At 41.3% G+C, this 18,944-nt stretch overlaps 1 protein-coding gene across 6 annotated transcripts in view; it reads right to left on the bottom strand.

Moving 5' to 3' along the window:
• Positions 1-18,944, bottom strand: part of PCCA (propionyl-CoA carboxylase subunit alpha) — a 414,132-nt gene that overhangs the window by 123,048 nt on the left and 272,140 nt on the right. For all 6 annotated transcript variants that reach the window (XM_039502573.1, XM_039502579.1, XM_039502605.1 and 3 more), the window contains one exon: positions 4,192-4,294. In XM_039502573.1, the coding sequence (XP_039358507.1) occupies positions 4,192-4,294 (103 nt within the window). The remainder of the gene's footprint in view (positions 1-4,191; positions 4,295-18,944) is intronic.

Below are 18,944 nucleotides of genomic sequence, written 5' to 3'. Positions count from 1 at the left end.
TTTTGCACAAATTGGTTAAGTATTGGAGTGGCTGAAGGATAATGGGGGAGAGTGAGTTTCATTTATTTGTAAAACACCTTAATCTACTTATTTTCCAGCCCTTACTGTAGGCACAAGCAGCAGAAAATTCTCTTTACTTTTGGAGTATTTTATAGACCTGAAGTGATCGCTGCAAGCTTGTGAGCCCTTGAGCAGGTAAGTTCTGGGAAGCCATGGCACTCAGTTTTTAGGCCAGGCTGCACTAAGGAAATTCTGTTCTGAGTAAGCTGCACAGAAAGACAAGTTTAAAAAATTCAACAAATTAAAAAACATGAACAATAAATATTATTGTTCCTTGACACTGAACAATAATTTGTATTACTCTTATGATAACAGTAAGGAGAAGAAAATTATAAAGATGACCCATGGATCAAATTGTGCTGGGAAGATGATCCCTTCACTGATCACTGAATTATCCAACTGAACAATTGATTCAGCTACCTTTGTCACAAACGATGAGGGCATCCATCCCACAAAGTCAGCATCCCTGATCCTGTCAGTGCAACAGGGAAGAGTAAAACTAAAAGTTCAACATGTGGCTTGTATTTGTTTTTTTCACATTCTAGGTGAAAAATCTGACTGGAAAAAGTCAGTGCAGTTGGGCTTTGCATTTTCCATAGTACATTACATCCGATTCTCGGGAACAGGACTTCTCTGCCCTTTCTTTGATTTTTCTTGTTTAAAGTTTTAAGAGGGTTTTTTCTTCTCATCGCAATTTTTTAAAATAATGTTTCAGAAGGTTTTGATTTGATTATTTTTATTACAGTGACCCATGAACCACCATGAGGTAGGTGAAGATAAAAAGAAATTTGACAAAAAATTATAAACACAGAATGATGTGTCATTCTTTAATTATCCAGTAACCTGATCTTATCATGGTCTTGGTGTTGAATAATGTTACCTTTTGCTTTACAATCTCCAGGGTTGGGTTCTATTTTCTAATATATTTGCACCCAGGGAAGTTTAGCTCAGATGTAGCCTTTGGTCATCTATGGGATTCACCTATCTCATCCAATTTCCAGTTAGGTTGGTTAAGGTACAAAGAAATAAAGTATCTTATCCAAGGTACATAGCAAGTTACTGGCCAGCCTAGAATTAGAACCCAGAAAGCTACTGGCTCTCAGTCCATTTGGTTGAACCTCTAGACTGCCCGGGATCCAGTTACTCCTCTCTCTCCCCCTTATGTATTTCATTTTATTACATATTGGCCAGTGACACTGTATGGGGATGCCCATGAGGGCTCCTGTCTGCTTCACTGCAACACAACCTGAGGGAAAAGTAGCAGCATGCTGCCTAGGATGCTGGGACAAGGGCAGAAAGCTCCATGGCCATCCTGTTCAGGCTTGCTGGAACTCTGTGGAGCAGTACTTTCCTGTTGCCCTGCCCCCCAGTCTCTTTCTCTCAGGCAAAGTGGCATGAAACGATAATAAATTCCTTTAAGCTACACTTTAAGTACTGAAAATAAGTTTACTTTTAAGTTACTTATTCTTTCCTAGACCATACTCCGTACCCTTTGATTATGATGGTGGCGCTGTCTTTTTAACTGCACGTAGAACCAAAGAGTCCATGACAAGCTGGACCTAAAATCTGGGTTCACTGTGCTGCAACAGACTGGGAATTCTGGAGCCGCTTCACTTAAATTAAAATATGGACGGTTTTATTGTATTATTTTTCATAGTTAATCCAATCAGTACAACTCCTCCTGTGTTATTTATTTTGATATTAAATTCCATTTATTTTAGACTGTCACAACATTTTCACTTTTTGATATGTTGCTGTTTTTGGCATTGAAGAAGCTGGAGGTTTTGGCAGCCGGCTAGTGGACAGCTGGGGAGACCGTTTTTGATTGTGGGATATGCACATGCGCTTTTTTCCTGCTAAAACTGCTAAAAATAATACTGGCATTTAAATTGTCCTCTTCAGTTGTTATATGTTTGAGAGGAACAGGGCAGTTTACACCTCTCAGGCTACCAGGCTCTGTCCAGACTCTAGAAGGTAACACTTGGTGCTTTCAAGGTTATCTTTATAACTACACGGGGCAGAAGCATAATTCTGGTTTTAAAGGCCTTTTCCACACAAACTTTCACCGGTTTAACTAATGGTGTGTTTTTAAACTGGTGCAAGTTTGCATGTAAACTGTCTAATTTTGCAAACACACAGACAGGAGATATTTATACATACAGAGAACATGAAAAGGTGGAAGTATGCATACCAACAGGCAGAGTCTAATCAATTGAGATGAGCTATCCTTAGCAGGAGGAAAAAAAACTTTTTGCTCAATTTATTACCTTTTTAAACCAGATGAAACTAAACTGAAATAAGACCCTCAAACAATACAAATTTGCACCAAATTAATTAACTGGGTTAAAAAAAACACTTAGTTATCCAAAGGAAAATGTGCATGAAGACAAAAACCTTAGAACCTGCTCCACAATTCCCCATCAAGGGTGACTCCCACAGCTATGGAACAATGGAATACACAAGACTCTGAGGACTGTACTCTTAAAGGAGTTTATGGAATTTTTCAAATGGGCATTAACCAGGCACTAGTCAGGATTCGGAGCTACTTTCTTCTTCGCACAATAAATAAGGCTACGATTATGTCACAGAGGTCACAGAAGCCACAGAATTCATGACTTCCAGCAACCTCTGCGACACTGGGGGCCCCCGCAGCTGACTAGCCACCTTGTAGTGTGAAAAACTGTTATCTGACTGAATTTGCTAGTTAGGGTATACAGAGCATGCTCAGTAACACCTGCTGAAGTCAGTAGCAGGAAACCCCTGCAGCAGCCCAGCCTTCCCGGGCGATCCTCCTGCAACTGACTGGCTGCCGGCGAGGACCCCTGAGCTCCCCAGCCGCAGCTGCTGGCAGGGTCCCTCCCTGCAGTTGCTCAGCTGCTGCAAGCAGCTGGTCCCTTCCTCCCGCCCCGCAGCTCCCAGCTGCATCTGGCAGTGGCACCCCAGATCTGCTCAGAGGCCGCTGGAAGGGACCCCCCCCCCCCACACACACATCTCCCCAGTTGCCGCTAGTGTTATCGAAGGGAGCCCCTGTAACTGACCGGCCATCGGCAGGGACCACTGAACTGCTCAGCAGCTGTGGCAGAGGGACCCCAGGGCTGCTCAGTGGCCGCAAGCCGGGAGGCCCCCGGCAGCTGCTCAGCCGCCGCAAGCAGCCACACCCCCTAAAATCTGACTAGTTTTAAGTTAAAATCATTACATCTTTGCTCTTTTTTAAGAGAACTTTTAAACAAAGCAAAACAACTTGAGAAAGCTGTATTCATGACATGAAATATTTAAATTTGGATTTTCTGTGGAGCTGCATTAATTTGAAGATCTTTTGAAAATACCAGCCTTAAAGCTTTGACAGACTTCATGTAAATGGTGTCCATTCTTAAAACTCTCAGGTTAGCTTTGAAATCAGCACTGCAGAATTATAAAAACAATTTCCTCCATGAATTTTTTCCCCCAACTCTCCAAGTTACCCTACCTCTGATTTAGCTTGATTTTATTTTATCACCATCTGTGGTTCCACCATAATCCTAAAATAATGCAATGCTTTATGCCTTTCACTCTTTAATATCACAAGATGAAAGAAATTATTTAGCAAGTTTTGTAAAAGCTAAATCACATACAGTTGTGCATCTGAAGCAAATGGTTTCCAGACACAAAATGAAGTGTCAGCATATTGTGGCTAATTACTGTATTTGCACCCTCAGTTTTAATGGTAGCTTGCTACTGTCATCCCGATTATGCATTTTTCCTGGTTAGTTTGTTTGATTTTTACCAGTATCTTAAATTGCAATTTAATTTCTTGCTCTCAAATACCTCTTGTGGCACAGCATAAAAGCTCACTTCTAAGTAAGGCATTAAACAACAATTTTGTTAATTAGAAAACAAATGTAAGAAGAAAGTAGAATACAAAAATGTTTCATTGACTTTAGAGTGTAGATAAATCCCTGTATGGGAAATGTACCACTTAATTAGCATATGGAGGATGGTATTCTAATTTACAGCAAGGCCTCCTGCAGAAGATGAAACAAATGTGTAACTGTGCTAGTGCACCGAACAGATGAGAGATCTGTACCACAAATCAAGAATAATATATACACTGACTCAATGCCTCACATTTCTTAGAAAATTAGCAAAACTTACAGAGAATGTTGACCCGTTGTTTGAAACTGTAACAGAGTAAGTTCCATCTCCTAGCTGTACCGACAGCTCCCAGTTGTTCAGATCCAGCTTAGCAAGAGAAATTCTAAAGCAAGGAATGGAAAAAGAATATTTTAACAGCATTTTCAGGTTGTCCCCATTTTTAATCACATGAACTTCTTTCATAGGGTCTCCATAAAGGATTTTAAACATCATTAATCCTATTGACACAGCCAGGGAGCATGTTTGGGAAAACTACCGGATACCATTTTTTTGGTCCATTATGGCACATAAGGAGAAAACTTTTTAGCGGAGAAGCCTTTTGAGATATTTTCTGCTTTGCCTTGACACCCTGTGTCACTGAAGTGTACTGATAAAATTTGAGGAGAATCCCAAAATCCAGCCATCGTTGGTTACGGGGATATTGCAAATGGTGAAAAACAGATGAGGAGAGGGAAGGAAGGAAGGAAGGAGAGTGGCACTTGAAAAAATAAAAAGACTACTTGGAACTTCAAGAGCAAAACTGGTTCACCGTCACCTTCACATCATAATCACAGACAACAAACCTAAGTTAAAGGCCAGTTAGACACAAAAGCATGCAAATTCAGCCAAACGAATAATATCCATACATTATTTGTAACATTATATGTATTTTATACATTATTGATGGATCTCTGTAGATACAATAAACTGAAGATTTTTACATGCCAGGACTTGAGGTCAGAGTTCTATATCCTCCCATAATAGTCTATGACCTCACAAACTTAAGATAACCCAGGGAAGTGCACCTTTTATGTTACATCAGAGTGGTCCATTACACTGTCCACATTTAACTCTCTCCTTAAAATTCAACCCTGCCGTCATGTTTACAAAATGCTTGATAACTACTAGGCAGCTGAAGCACTGTATCCACGGCATATTATGCTAATTATAGAATCATAGAAATGTAAGGCTGGAAGGGCTGGAAGTCTTTCCAGCCTCCTGAGCTGAGGCAGGACCAAGTAAATCTAGACTATCCCTCACAGGTGTTTGTCTGTTCTTAAAACCCTCCATTGACAGGAATACCACAATCTCCCTTGGAAGCCTACTCCAGAGCTTAACTATACCAATAGATAGAAACATTTTCTAATTTCTAACCTAAATCTTCCTTCCTGCAGATTAAGCCCATTACTTCTTATCCTACCTTCAGTGGACAAGGAGAACAATAGATCATCATCCTCTGTAATAGCTAGGGTTGCCAGGCATCCAGCCCGAGCACTGGCTCTGTACTTCCACTGGCCAGGAACTATGGCCAATGGGAGCTGTGGGGGCGGTGATTGTGGGCGAGAGCAGTGTGCAGAGCCTCCTGGCCCCCCATGCCTAGGAGCCAGACCTGCTGGCCGCTTCCAGGACACAGCACTGAGACAGGACAGGTGCACCTACTGCATCCCAACCCCGTCTCCACCCACAGCCCCCGCCTACATTCCAAATCCCTCGGCCTCACCTCCGAGCCTGGAGCCCCCTCCTGCATCCCAACCCCCTGACTCAACCTGCAAGTACCCTGCCGCATTCCGAATGCCTTGGCCCCAGTCCCTAGCCTGGAGCCCCCTCCTGCACCCCAAACCCTTCATCCCCGGCCCCACCCCTGAGCCCACACCCCCAGCTGGAGCCCTCGCCCCCTTCTGCACCACAACCCCCTGCCCCAGCCCAGAGCCCCCTCCCACACCCTGAACCCCTCATTCACAGTCCCACCCCGCAGCCCTCACCCCCAATTAGAGCCTCACCCCCCCCACACCCCAACCCCCTGCTCCCGCCCAGTGAAAGTGAGTGAATGTGGGGAACAGCGAGCCAGTGAGGGAGGAGGAATGTAGTGAGTGGGGAGCAGCGCCTTGGGGAAGGGGTAAGGCTAGGGTGTTCGGTTTTGTACGCTTAGAAAGTTGGAAACCGTAATAATAGCCCTTAACATATTTAAGACTGTTATCAGGTTCCCACTCAGTCTTCTTTTCACAAGACTACACATGACTTAACCTTTAATTATAAGTGTCCCACTGTTAACTTGAGTTGCCCTATCTGTTGTATTCACCTGTTATTGCTCACCATATCCTTAGGCCCCTGTCACTGCCTCTTGGTGTGGTTTCTTGAGGGGCCTCAGCTTCTTCTGAGCCAGCTTAGTTTTCTCTCAGTCAGGTCAGTTCCTGGACCCTCACCTTCAATTAAGCCTGTCGACCCTTCACTTTTTGGGGTTTGCAGTCTCCTTCAGTCTCCTGGCTGTCTTCTTGGAGGCAGTCTGGTGCAGGGCTGTCACCACCTTGCTATTCCAAGTCTTTCTGCCTCCCATTCCTTCTCTGCACTCTCCCCTTTATAGCAGGCCTTGTTTCCTCTACTGATTGCAGCTGTGTGTGCCTGCCTCCATGACTGGCAGCTGCCTGGGTTTGTGATCAAGCTGCTTGCTTGTAAACAGGAGAGACTCTCCTCCCCCCATCCACATTCAGTAAGGAGGCTGTAGATCACATTACAGCCCCATACATGCAAAGACTCATCCAACTGCTTGTATTTCCAAACTGAGGGCTGGTCTACACTACGGGGGGAAATCGATCTAAGATACGCAACTTCAGCTATGTGAATAACGTAGCTGAAGTCGAAGTATCTTAGATCGAATTACCTACCGCCCTCACGGTGCGGAATCGATGTCCGCGGCTCACCATGTCGACTCCACTACCGCCGTTCGGGTTGGTGGAGTTCCGGAGTCGACAGGAGCTCATTCGGGGATCAATATATCGCGTCTAGATGAGATGCGATATATCGATCCCCGAGAAATCGATTGCTACCCGCCGATACGGCGGGTAGTGAAGACGTAGCCTGAGAGAAGCTGAAGTGTGCAAGGTGGTACCCCGCTTTGCATTTTTAAAAAGAAAAATTAAAAGCATCTTATTTTTGCTCCAAAAGGCACATCCTTGATAAATAATCCATATATCTTTTTTCTTCTAAATTTTTTATTTTTATTCTTGTATAATAATTTTACCTGGATAGCATTGGAATTCATTTTACGCGGGTACCTATTTTTCCTCATCCTCCTCATAAACACACATACTCTTCATTATAAACACACATAAACACACATATTACATACGCACATGGAACACACGATAGTATGATGTAGTAAAGAAGTTGTATCTTCAATCGTTTGAGGTGGCCACATTACTCAAAGTCACTAGTCACTTTTGAAAATCTTGACCTTGGACTCAAAAGCATCCCCTCTCAAGTATGACCCACTCCAAAATTCCCAAGTGATCTTACCTAGAGATCCTGTCTATACTCACAACACTTGTACAAGCCTCTTCTATTGGCATACAGAAGCAAATGTCAAAATAGATTTGAGAAAATCTCCATGGAGCATTGTTAGCAATGATATTTCTCCAGGTCTCCATCTTGAAGTTTAGCCATTTTAGATCCCACCCAGATATGCTTATCCTGATCTCTGCAGGACAGCAAGTAGAAGAGTATAGACACTGGAATCAGGAAATTTCCTGGACAGTTAGTAGGCAGCTAACAGTGTGATGTTCTCCCAACATTTTCTGGGATAAGGAGAGAGAGGAGGAGGAGTTTAGTGGGTTCTTGGTGGCGCCTGGTTGAATTCTATATGGTGTCCTGATGCAACGACTGATAGGATTTAGCAGTGTGTGCTGTGATTTCCCTAGTTCTTGTGAAAGAGGTGAAGTCTACTCCCAGGATATCAGTAGATCAGCCTCATTGCCAGTACAGCATCAGATTATTTGTTACCCGGGGCATAGTGTGCTGGGCTTGGTCCTGCTCGTGTTTAATTTGGCTGGGAGTGACCTCACAAATTTGACTTCGCTGGCAATCAAAGGGGAAAAAAAAAAGGCTATCTTGCTCTCCCAGCAGAGATTATTTTTGTTCAGCCTTTCTTGCTCAGCTTTATCGAGTGTATTCCTTCTTGAAAAGCATGGCTACTATCCCAGTTATGCCTGGGTGTCAAACACCCATGAGCAGAGCCATAGGCTCCCTCTTTCTATCACACTGTTGGTCAGCAGGGTGAATGCAGAGCCATGTCTTGCGTGAAGTTTGTTGCCAGGTGCAATTCTCTTGTTTCCTGAAACTGCAGGATCCTTTTACAAAGGGACTTTTCCAGCTCTGTTAACTGGGTGCCCACAGGTTTGGAACAGTAGGTTGCAGCTATACTGACTGAGATGGATTTGGAAGTTAGCTTCTGAGAACCCTAAACCTTTTTACCTTTAGATTAATTTCCTTTCAAATGAGTCTTCTAGAGCCAGAGTGTCCTCCAGCAGGATGTAGTTTCTTCATACTCATATGGTTACTAAGTCCAACCTAAGGACAGCTTCCCAGACTTAGAAGGGAAGTCAAAGCTTCTAAATTCCAAAAAACTATTCCTAGCACAAATAAAGGGTGGGGATTTGTGTTTGTTTTTTAAAAAGATGGTTATTTGAAGCTGCTTGGAGGTTTGGAATGCAAGACGTAGCCCTGGGAAATGAGATAGCGGCAGAGAATCAAATACGCATTTATCACATACCTCTGTAACTTGGCACACTGATATTGCTAACATGTACTTGTACGTGTACTTGTGTCTCTACCTATTATAAAGGAAGTACATACCAACGCCATTAGATAAGGTTACACGCGCATTTTCATTCTCGAGAGTCATTTTCAGAGGTTTATAACTATATAAACGTTTCCATTTTGGGTTGAAATTTGATACATCTGTACCAGACCAAAAGCATTTCTGAAAGTGACCCCCCCCACACACACACACACTTTTACCATTATAAAATGTGTGGGACAACCTTTTTTTGACCTGGGGCAAAAAGTTTCACATAATCTTTCTTTGATGGAACTTAAACCCCACAATCCTTTGGGACTGGCAAAGGATTGTAGGACTAGGACAACAGCAAAAAATAATGCTTGGTTTTGGGTGCTGGTGGAAACAAGTGCAGAGAGGGGGGATGTGCTTATGGTTATTGGGTAGAGGGGGGTGGCCCCCACAGATTAGTGTGTGTTGTTCTCCCTTGAGATTAGTATTATGTGAGCGTGCATAGGAGAGGGGTGAGGAACTGCAGTGGAAAGGGCAGAGCAGGGCAGAAGCAGAGGCAGTACCAACAGGAAGAGGGTATAAGGCAGAGGTGAACATGGTCCACAGCAATGTCTCCCTCAATCACATGGGTATTATGCAGTTAAAGTAATTCTGAGGCTCTGTTCTTGGAATCCCCCTTTCTGAGGGAAATGTTAAGAAAAACAGTAGACGGGCACATACCAGGAGTAAGGGGATAATTTGGCCCTAAATATGAGAGTCACTTCTATGCACATTTCTCTTGCTAAAATATTAAAGAACATGATGGGGAAATGGTCTGTAATTTGGAGTATTTACATCCTGTTTATCTCTGATATCATCCTGAACTTAATAAATGCTGACCTAGTCTCATAATTTATCTGAACATACATTTTCTCTTCCCTCCTCCACCCATAAAAGGTTTATTTAACTTTATATGAACAGCAGCAATTATACTTCTGGTTTTCTTTGCTGCAATACGTTTTCAGTGAGGGAAACTGCCAACTGCTGAAATTTTAAATCGACACACACTTATTGTGTTCCTGGAAAACACATATTAGTTAAACTTTTATCTATTCTAGTGAAGCAACCAAGGAAAACAGACATTCACAAAAGCAAATCAAGTAATAGCTCTGCCCCAGGCCTGTCCACTTTGATTGTTACCAACCAATCAGAATGGAGGAGCTCAATAAAACTACAATTTTCTGTAGTGTGTGACAAATAAACTCCTGTCTCTCGATTGCTGTTAATGATGTAATCGACTACAATAAATGTCACCAGCTCCTAAAGGGTCATGAAATGGAGTATAGATTTCTTACCATTCAAAATGTGAGCTATAATGTTCCAAAAAATCCTACAAATGCTCTTTACTTTTTATATTGTTGCTGCATAAAATTTTAGGTAAATACAGAGCCCAAACTATCCTAATGAATTCTCCAATTATCAAGGATTATGAGCATTGCAAAACTAGATTATGTGATACTCACTAAAGCTGTTTTTCAATTGTACAATTACCTATTCAGCAGTTAAATAAAAGTGAAATATTGACTTAAAACAATGTTAATGGTCAAAGAATCATTAGAAATCCTTCATCATAACTTTCACAGCAGGTGGCCTGTAAAATGATCAAGAATAATGTGCTGGATTCTGTAGCCACTGAGGTCAGTTTCTGCATACAAATCTTTGCGGTGGGTGGGGGGGCTGCTTCAGAAAGTGGGCCATTCATCTGAACCAAGTTCAGAGAATTTTCAGCACTGTGAAAAGATATGTTATGCAAGCACATAGATGTATTCAGTGGGGGTAGACTGAACCAGCTACATGGAGACTACAAAGGAGCCCTCCCATGGCTCATGAATAAGTCGAGGAAATGATCAGAAAAAAATAGAGAGATGTTTAGACAGATGGCCCACTTAAAATGCCTGGGACAGGGCGTAAGCAATTTTAATGAAACTTTAGATCTACCGTATAAATTGTTGGGTTTTTTTGTTATTTTCAAAAAAATAAAAAACAAAAAACAAAAACAAAACAAAAAAAACAACCAAGAAAGGCAAATAGAAATTTAACAGCTCACACAAGAGTCCATCTTATCATGTCCCTCCCACAAATAAGAAAAACCTCAGATTTCTGAGCATTATTAATTTAATAATTTTATATATAAAGAAAAATCCTTTCGAGAACCTTCAGCTATCAAGATGAATAAAAAAGCAGGGAATGGATAGATTAAAGGAATTCTAAACAGAAGTGTACTGCCAAATAAAACAAAAATCTAAGCTTTACTATCTGAGTACTTTCAACACTTTCCAACATAAAAGTTCTTCACTGCACAGAAAAGATAAAAGCAGCACTTTCACAGGATATTTTTAAGAACTAAAAATTATGTGACAGAGGCCTAAAAACTGAGAATATCATACTCAGCAACTTCATATATTTTATACAGACACACACACACACACACGCGTATCACACATACACAAAAACACATGCTGTCTCTCTACTATATGTATATGCATCTCACCAAGAGTAATAAACTATATCATTAATCTAAATTACAGTTCTGAGTATGTCATAGAAAAAAATAACCTATCCTAGTCATAATGTGCTAGCTTATGAGACAAAGCCTGAATGAACTGCTGAATGGTTCTGGCAAAATGGTATTTCTATTTAATTTGCTTTGTATTAAATTTGGATCAAGAATATACCCATTTACAGACACCAAACACCCTTTTGTCAGCCAGTTGATGCTAGCTGAATATTGAGTACTAAAATGATTAAGTACAGGGGCAGCTCTAGGAATTTTGCCGCCCCAAGCAGGGCAGGCAGGCTGCCTTCCGCGGCTTGCCTGCGGACGGTCCGCTGGTCCCGTGGCTTCAGCGGACCTCCCACAGGCACACCTGCAGGAGGTCCGCCGAAGCTGCGGGACCAGCGGACCCTCTGCAGGCAAGCCGCCGAGGGCAGCCTGCCTGCCGCCCTTGCGGCGCCGGCAGAGCGCCCCCCGCGGCTTGCCGCCCCAAGCACGCACTTGGCGTGCTGGGGCCTGGAGCTGTCCCGATTAAGTAACATTGAAGGTTAACTGGATAAATACAAAATATTAACATACTGTGGGGAAAATTCTATTGTCATTACACAAGTGTAAATCCAGAATGCCACCAGTGACTTCAGTGGAATTTCCCTGGATTTACACCAACATAAGGACCTTGTTCAATTCCCATTGAAATAAATGGAAAGCCTCCCATTGACTTTGGATCAGGTCCTAAATCAACAAGGGAAGTGATTCTAAACTATTAGTCAAAAGCCAGTATAGTCTTAAAATTACAAATAAAGGAATTTAAATCAAGATATCTGAAACTCATTACCTCTTATTACTTGTCAGGTCCCTAACGCTGGATAAGAGATGCTGCTTCTTGTTTTATGTTTGTGGTGTCCTTGTAGGTGACATACAGAACCGTGAGATCATGTTTTGCCAAGTACAAAGAAGAGGAATTTATTTTAAAAATAATTTAAAGTACATGAGAGCACATTCCTGCAAACATTACTTACATGAGTAGATCTATCCAAGTCAATGGGACTACTTATGGGAATAGGGACTATTCACGTAAACTACTTATATCAAGCAATGGTACTGACTTATGTTAAGAAATGTATTGCCGTTAAGAAAGCAGTCAAAAAGAAGAGAATTAACTACACTAGACATCAAAATTATTGTATTTTACATGTTTTCTACCAAATGTATTATCATACATTAAAATATTTTATTTTGAAAACACTGCATTGCATTGCACAGATCATTGCATTTTACACCTTTTTCTGTAAAAAAAAATTAAATAGTTTAATACAAAATGGTAAAAGTAACTGTAATACTGCTCATGAAAGTGAAGGACTAACACTGACTTAAGCCACAGGCTTTCCTGCATAGATCTTCAGTGCATTACAGTCCTATTTGTACCACCTAGACTATACCAATTAGAGCCCTGCATGGATACAAAATTTGTATCCGATCCACAAAAATGGTCCATGATAGAAAGTGAATTTCCAAAGACTTGCAGGGCTCTAATCCTAAAGCCTGAGCTTGCTTGAGCAGACAATGCCAACCCTGCCTAATTTGGCAGTAGTTTTGTCATGCAGATATTTGGGTCTTATTTTAAGATACCAAACTCATTTTTGCTTGCATTATATTTTTCATTCTTGTGCTTCAGAATTACTACATGTTTTCTGTCTATATTGAAAATAGGGCTGGTGTTGGCTATTGTTTAAACTCAATTTTTAGATTTAGTAAAATATTAAGACCTTTTGATATTAAAATATGCATTCAACCTTACATTTATGGAGGACAACTTTGAACACTGGATAAGTTTTCGAACAATTAGAATCATTCAGTGTGTGTTTTGGTCTATTAATTTAATAGTGAAATTTGCCAACATTTTAGCATGTTGTTCTCTGAGTCACCACTAATCACTTTAAAACTAAAATCAAACCACAGCCATTATTGCAGTGTTTCTCAAACTGGGGCCGCCGCTTCTGTAGAGAAAGCCCCTGGTAGAACAGGCTGCTTTATTTACCAGCCCCATCCGCAGGTCCGGCCAACTGCAGTTCCGACTGGCCATGGTTCGCTGCTCCAGGCCAATGGGAGCTGCTTGAAGCAGCAGCCAGTATGTCCCTCAGCCCGCGCTGCTTCCTGCAGCCCCCATTGGCCTGCAACGGTGACCCGCGGCCAGTGGGAGCTGCGATCGGCCAAACCTGCGGACAGGGCAGGTAAACAAACCGGCCCGGCCTGCCAGGGACTTTCCCTACACAAGCGGCGGTCCCAGTTTGAGAAACACTGCATTATTGCAACATGTCATTCCTTTTGACAGTATGGCTGTGCTGGTCAGTATGGCTGTGCTGTTAAGTCTCTCGCTTCTTGGCCAAAGGTTCATGAGGTTGTGACTTTGGCTCATACGCAGTCAGGGTAGCGCACAGTGATATATAGAGAGATTAAATACTGTTATACCTGGAAACAAAGTGAGGTGTGTTTTTTTCTTTTTGATAGCAGTAGTTTAGGGGAAGTTACAATAATGTTCAATCACCTTTCTTCAAAACTACAGTTTCAGTGTCACAGTTAGAAATCAGTCACCCATTAAAATTAATGGTAGGCCAAAGTTTTCAAAAACGGGTGCCTAAAGTTAAGTTCAGAAATCCTTATTTAGTTACCCAAATAAATAGCCAATTTTCAAAAATCCTTAACACTCAAGCTCCAAACCGTTGAAAGCACAGGGAATGCTTCACTGCTCAGCACTTTTGAGCATCAGGATACCTATCTAAGAGCTTAAATATGGATTTGAGACCCAAACTTAAGGCTGCCTTTTTGAAGATCTTGGCCATAATGGCCAATGCTGCAAGTGTTCTGTTCTTTGTAGTGTTGTTGTAGCTGTGTTGGTCCCCGGATATTAGAGAGACACATGGTCTAATCTAATATCTTTTATTGGGCCAACTTCAGAAAAAGAGCTCTATGTAAGCTTGAAAGCTTGTGTCTTTCACCAACAGAAGCTGATTCAATAAAAGATATTACTAAACCCACCTTGTCTCTCTAATGTTCTGTTATGTTTAATAATATCTTCCACTTACATCGGCCCTGATTTATAAACCCCCGTGCAACCTGACTCAAATAAATATGTATGGTGTGCACTCAAGGCAGAATATGCAGGTCAACTAGGTAATAATCTGCCATTCTATACTCGAAGTATATGAAATAGAAATAAACCATAAATGTGTTTGATCTTTACTGTTCACTTTGTTTTGGATATGGGCTAAATGTTCAAAAAGATGCTTCTCTGCTGCACACAAAAACTGACTGTGAAATGAAAGGCCGAAAATCACTGAAGTAAGTGCCAATCATAGAAAATTTTGATGCCAGGGTCCAATCAGATGCACTTTTGTCACTATTACACGTAAAAACATTGTTTTTTCTAGCACACTTCACTTCCAGAGATGACAAAATAGAGAAAAATAAACTTGCCATACTTTGGTAAGTAATTCAAAAGTACAAATATTCAATGGAAGTTGCACAAATATGATGTACATTATATTTTGTTGACTTGCAAACAATGTATTTGAAATCCTAAAGGTAAACAGTTATTCTGCAAGATGGCTGAAACACAGAAAACAAATCATTTCCAGAGGCAAGTATCGCAGGATTAGGAACAAAGCCAGATATATGGCCAAACTGACTTCAACAGAGCTACATGACTGATAATTTTGGTCCAGCATCTATAGTATTCTAATTGATGCCTCCTGGAAACTCAGAGGAAAAACTACCAGTAGCAGCTGAACAGGGAGAAGTGAAGGGCAAGAGTACAACAACTATAATTTCAAAATGAAAACCCATATTAGCTGTCTGGCAGATGTGCAGGCACGGGGATAGAGATACATCAGGAAGATTTTGAGACTTGGGGGATAGGGTGCTCTCTTCCCCTTCCCATTGAACCCACCCTGGCTCAGGGATGCCCCATATCACAGCAAGCAGGGTCTCTCTATGATCTGTGTCTTCTTGCCCACATTTGATGTAGATTCCCTCAGAATGTAAGGCAAGCCCACCTATTGAAGGTGGCAATTCCCTGAACCCTTCTTTGTGAGGGAGGGAGTGCAGGCGGTTCTAATACTGAAGGATTTTGTTCCTACCTCGATGGACTGTGGAAGCAGCACCCCCACTTAGTAGTCCCCAGAAGACACAAGCTGGGAAGAGGGGGAAGTGAGCCAGCTGGCAAACCCCGGAAAACCAGGGAAAGGGAGAAAGGCTATCAGCCCCCTGGTCCCCTCTTGGGAAAGATTCCTATAAATCAGAAGGGGACTGGGGAAGCCAGAGGGAAGTAAAGTTGTGGAGCACTGAGGATTGCAGGTGGGACCTGAGTTCTCACAGGTGCAGGGAAAGAGCAGATGAGGAGCTCAGAGCAGGGGTGGGTCAGAGAAATCTCAAGTTGGAGATCAAAACGGGGTAACTTACAGATAAAGTCAGAGAATGAGGGAGCTGAAGCTAAAGGGGACATGGGAAGCTGGTGGATTATGAGAGACCGGGGAGCTGGAGAACTTTGAAATAGGGAAGGAGGTTTTGGTGCAGCCTGCATTTGGGACCAGGAAGGCTGTTGTAACAGCAGACAAGGAAAGCCAGGAATTCAGGAGTGGGCAAGTTGCTGCTGGTCGAGAAAATGGAAGTGGGTGGACCTGGGAGGAGTAGGTGCCTTGAAGTAGTCGTGGGGTACATTGGGGATTTAGAGGTTGAGCAGCTGTGGCCCAGAGGAGGTGGAGGTGGCCTGCAGAGGTGCAAAGCAGTTTTGGGGTTGGGGAAAGCAAAGAGCTGTAACTGTGTAAAGGGGAATCCAGTAAGGAAGAGACACTGATTTGTAGGGTGTTGCTGGTCTGAAGCACCAATGGGGGCCTGGATCAGGCCAGAGGAGGAGCTGCTTTGTAGCAGGTAAACAATCACATTTTCTGCATTGTAGAAAAGTGGGCAGCATGGGCTGCGGGAAATTCCTACTGCTGGGTCAGTGTTTCAGAGCAGCACCTCTTGTTGCTTAGCCCAGCCTCACAGCAGAAGTAGGAACTCCAGACACCATATACGTTGGGACTGCAGTCAAACCCTCAACTAACAACCTAACTGAGAGCCCAGGTCTAACAACAGATTTCTGAAGATATGGGCACCCTAGGCAAGAGGTACCTCCTACTCAATTTATGGATGTCACTGTAGTCAGAGAGATCTACAAAGTGCAATATATAATGTTCCCCTTCTAAACTAAAAATGCCACTGATTTCAATGAGACCATGATTCCACTAATGGTTTTTGAATGGTTTTTTCCTAGGGCTGTCAAGCAATTAAAAAAATTAATTGTGATTAATGGCACTGTTAAACAATAATAGACTATTATTTAAATAAATATTTTGGATGTTTTCTACATTTTCAAATATATTGATTTCAATCACAACACAGAATACAAAGTGTACAGTGCTCACTTTATATTTGTTTTTCATTTCAAGTAGTTGCACTGTAAAAAAACAAAAGAAATAGTATTTTCCATTTCACCTAATACAAGTACTGTAGTGCAAACTCTTTATCATGAAAGTTAAATTTACATATGTAGAATTACATACAAATAAAACTGCATTCAAAAATAAAACAATGTAAAATTTCAGAGCCTACAAGTTCACTCAGTCCTACTTCTTGTTCAGCCAATTGCTCAGATAAACAAGTTAGTTTCATTTGCAGGAGATAACGCTGCATGCTGCCCGCTTCTTGTGAAAATGTCACCTGAAAGTGAGAACAGGAGTTCTCATGGCACTGTTGTAGCTGGCGTCGCAAGATATTTATGTGCCAGATGTGCTAAAGATTCATATATCCCTTCATGGTTCAACCACCATTCCAGGGGACTTCCATGCTGACAATGGGTTCTGCTCGATAACAATCCAAAGCAGCGCGGATCAATGCATGTTCATTTTTATTATCTGAGTCAGTTGCCACAAGCAGAAGGTTGATTTTCTTTTTTGGTGGTTGGGGTTCTGTAGTTTCATTGGAGTTTGGTCTTTTAAGACTTCTAAAGCATGCTCCACACCTTGTCCCTCTCAGATTTTGGAAGGCACTTCAGATTCTTAAACCTTAGATTGAGTGCTGTAGCTATCTTTAGAAATCTCATATTGGTACCTTCTTTACTTTTACTGCAAAATTTCACAAAATGCATTCTTAAATAAACAGCATGTGCTGGGTCATCATCCGAGATTGCTATAACATGAAATATATGGCAGAATGTGGGTAAAACAGAGTAGGAGACATACAATTCTTCCCCAAGGAGTTCAATCACAAACATATTTAACAGATTGTTTTTTTAATGAGTGTCATCAGCATGGAAGCACGTCCTCTAGAATGGTGGCCAAAGCATGAAGAAGCATACAAATGTTTAGAATATATGGCACGTAAATACTTTGCAATGCCGACTACAAAAGTGCCATGCAAATGCCTGTTCTCACTTTCTGGTAACATTGTAAATAAGAAGAGGGCAGCATTACCTCCCGTAAATGTAAACAAACTTGTTTGGCTTGGTGATTGGCTGAACAAGAAGTAGGACTGAGTGGACCTGTAGGCTCTGAAGTTTTACATTGTTTTGTTTTTGAGTGCAGTTATGTAACAAAAAAAATCTACATTTGTAAGTTGCACTTTCACGACAAAGCGATTGCACTACCGTACTTCTTTGAGGTGAATTGAAAAATACTAATTTCTTTTATCATTTTTACATTGCAAATATTTGTAATAAAAAATATACACTTTGATTTCAATTACAACATGGAATATATATGAAAATGTAGAAAAACATCCTAAATATTTATTTGTTTTGTTTTTTAAATCTGGTATATAATAGATCAAGGAACACTACCATAATAGCTAGCAGATTATTAATCATTATTATTATTATTATAGCATCTAGGAGCGCTCCTCATGGACCAGGACCCCATTGTGCTAGGCAGTGCACAAACGTAGAACAAAAGACCTGGGAGCCACTATGACTCCCTCTGAATACAATGGGAAAACACACTTGGATTTCAATAGAACCAGGACCTTGCCCTAATTCCTGCTCAGATTAGATTCTTTGAAAGGGCTAAATATTTGTTAAGAGAAAATTACAGTTTAACACTAAATAAACTAGATCACTACATCTAATTACAAAGAGAAGTAAATCACTGAACAGTTAAATGCTTGAAATATAATCCAGTATCGTTAATAATCAAACAGGGAGCTGTCATTCTGGCAGCCTCAAAACAGATTAGGAAAGAAAATTCAGCTTTTTCAGATCTTATGAAGAGCCATTAGAGATCAGAGTAAATTTGTTTTAAGGTACATTCTATTTAAATACTAATTCACTCAACCATCTGAGTTATTACAACTGATAATTACAGTTTTCCTTTAAAAGTAAACACAATGACAGAGCAAAGTACACACATTACCTGCAGCAAAGAGAGTTTAATGAAACAAATATAGATGTACATTTATTGAGGTGGTTTACTCACTAAAGGCCCAGATTAGTGATGCATTCTTGCAAACCCTCTTCCTATATCAGAAATAGACACGTCCACATTATGAGGTGCAAACAAATGGGCCCTAACTGTGACCCGATTTACACCAGTTTTACATTGGTATCACTATTGACTTAGTGGAGTTCCTCCTAATTTACAATGGCAT

This window comes from Mauremys reevesii, linkage group 1 (assembly GCF_016161935.1).
Source record: "Mauremys reevesii isolate NIE-2019 linkage group 1, ASM1616193v1, whole genome shotgun sequence".
Taxonomy (NCBI): domain Eukaryota; kingdom Metazoa; phylum Chordata; order Testudines; family Geoemydidae; genus Mauremys; species Mauremys reevesii.
This window is presented reverse-complemented; position numbering and strand designations above follow the sequence as displayed.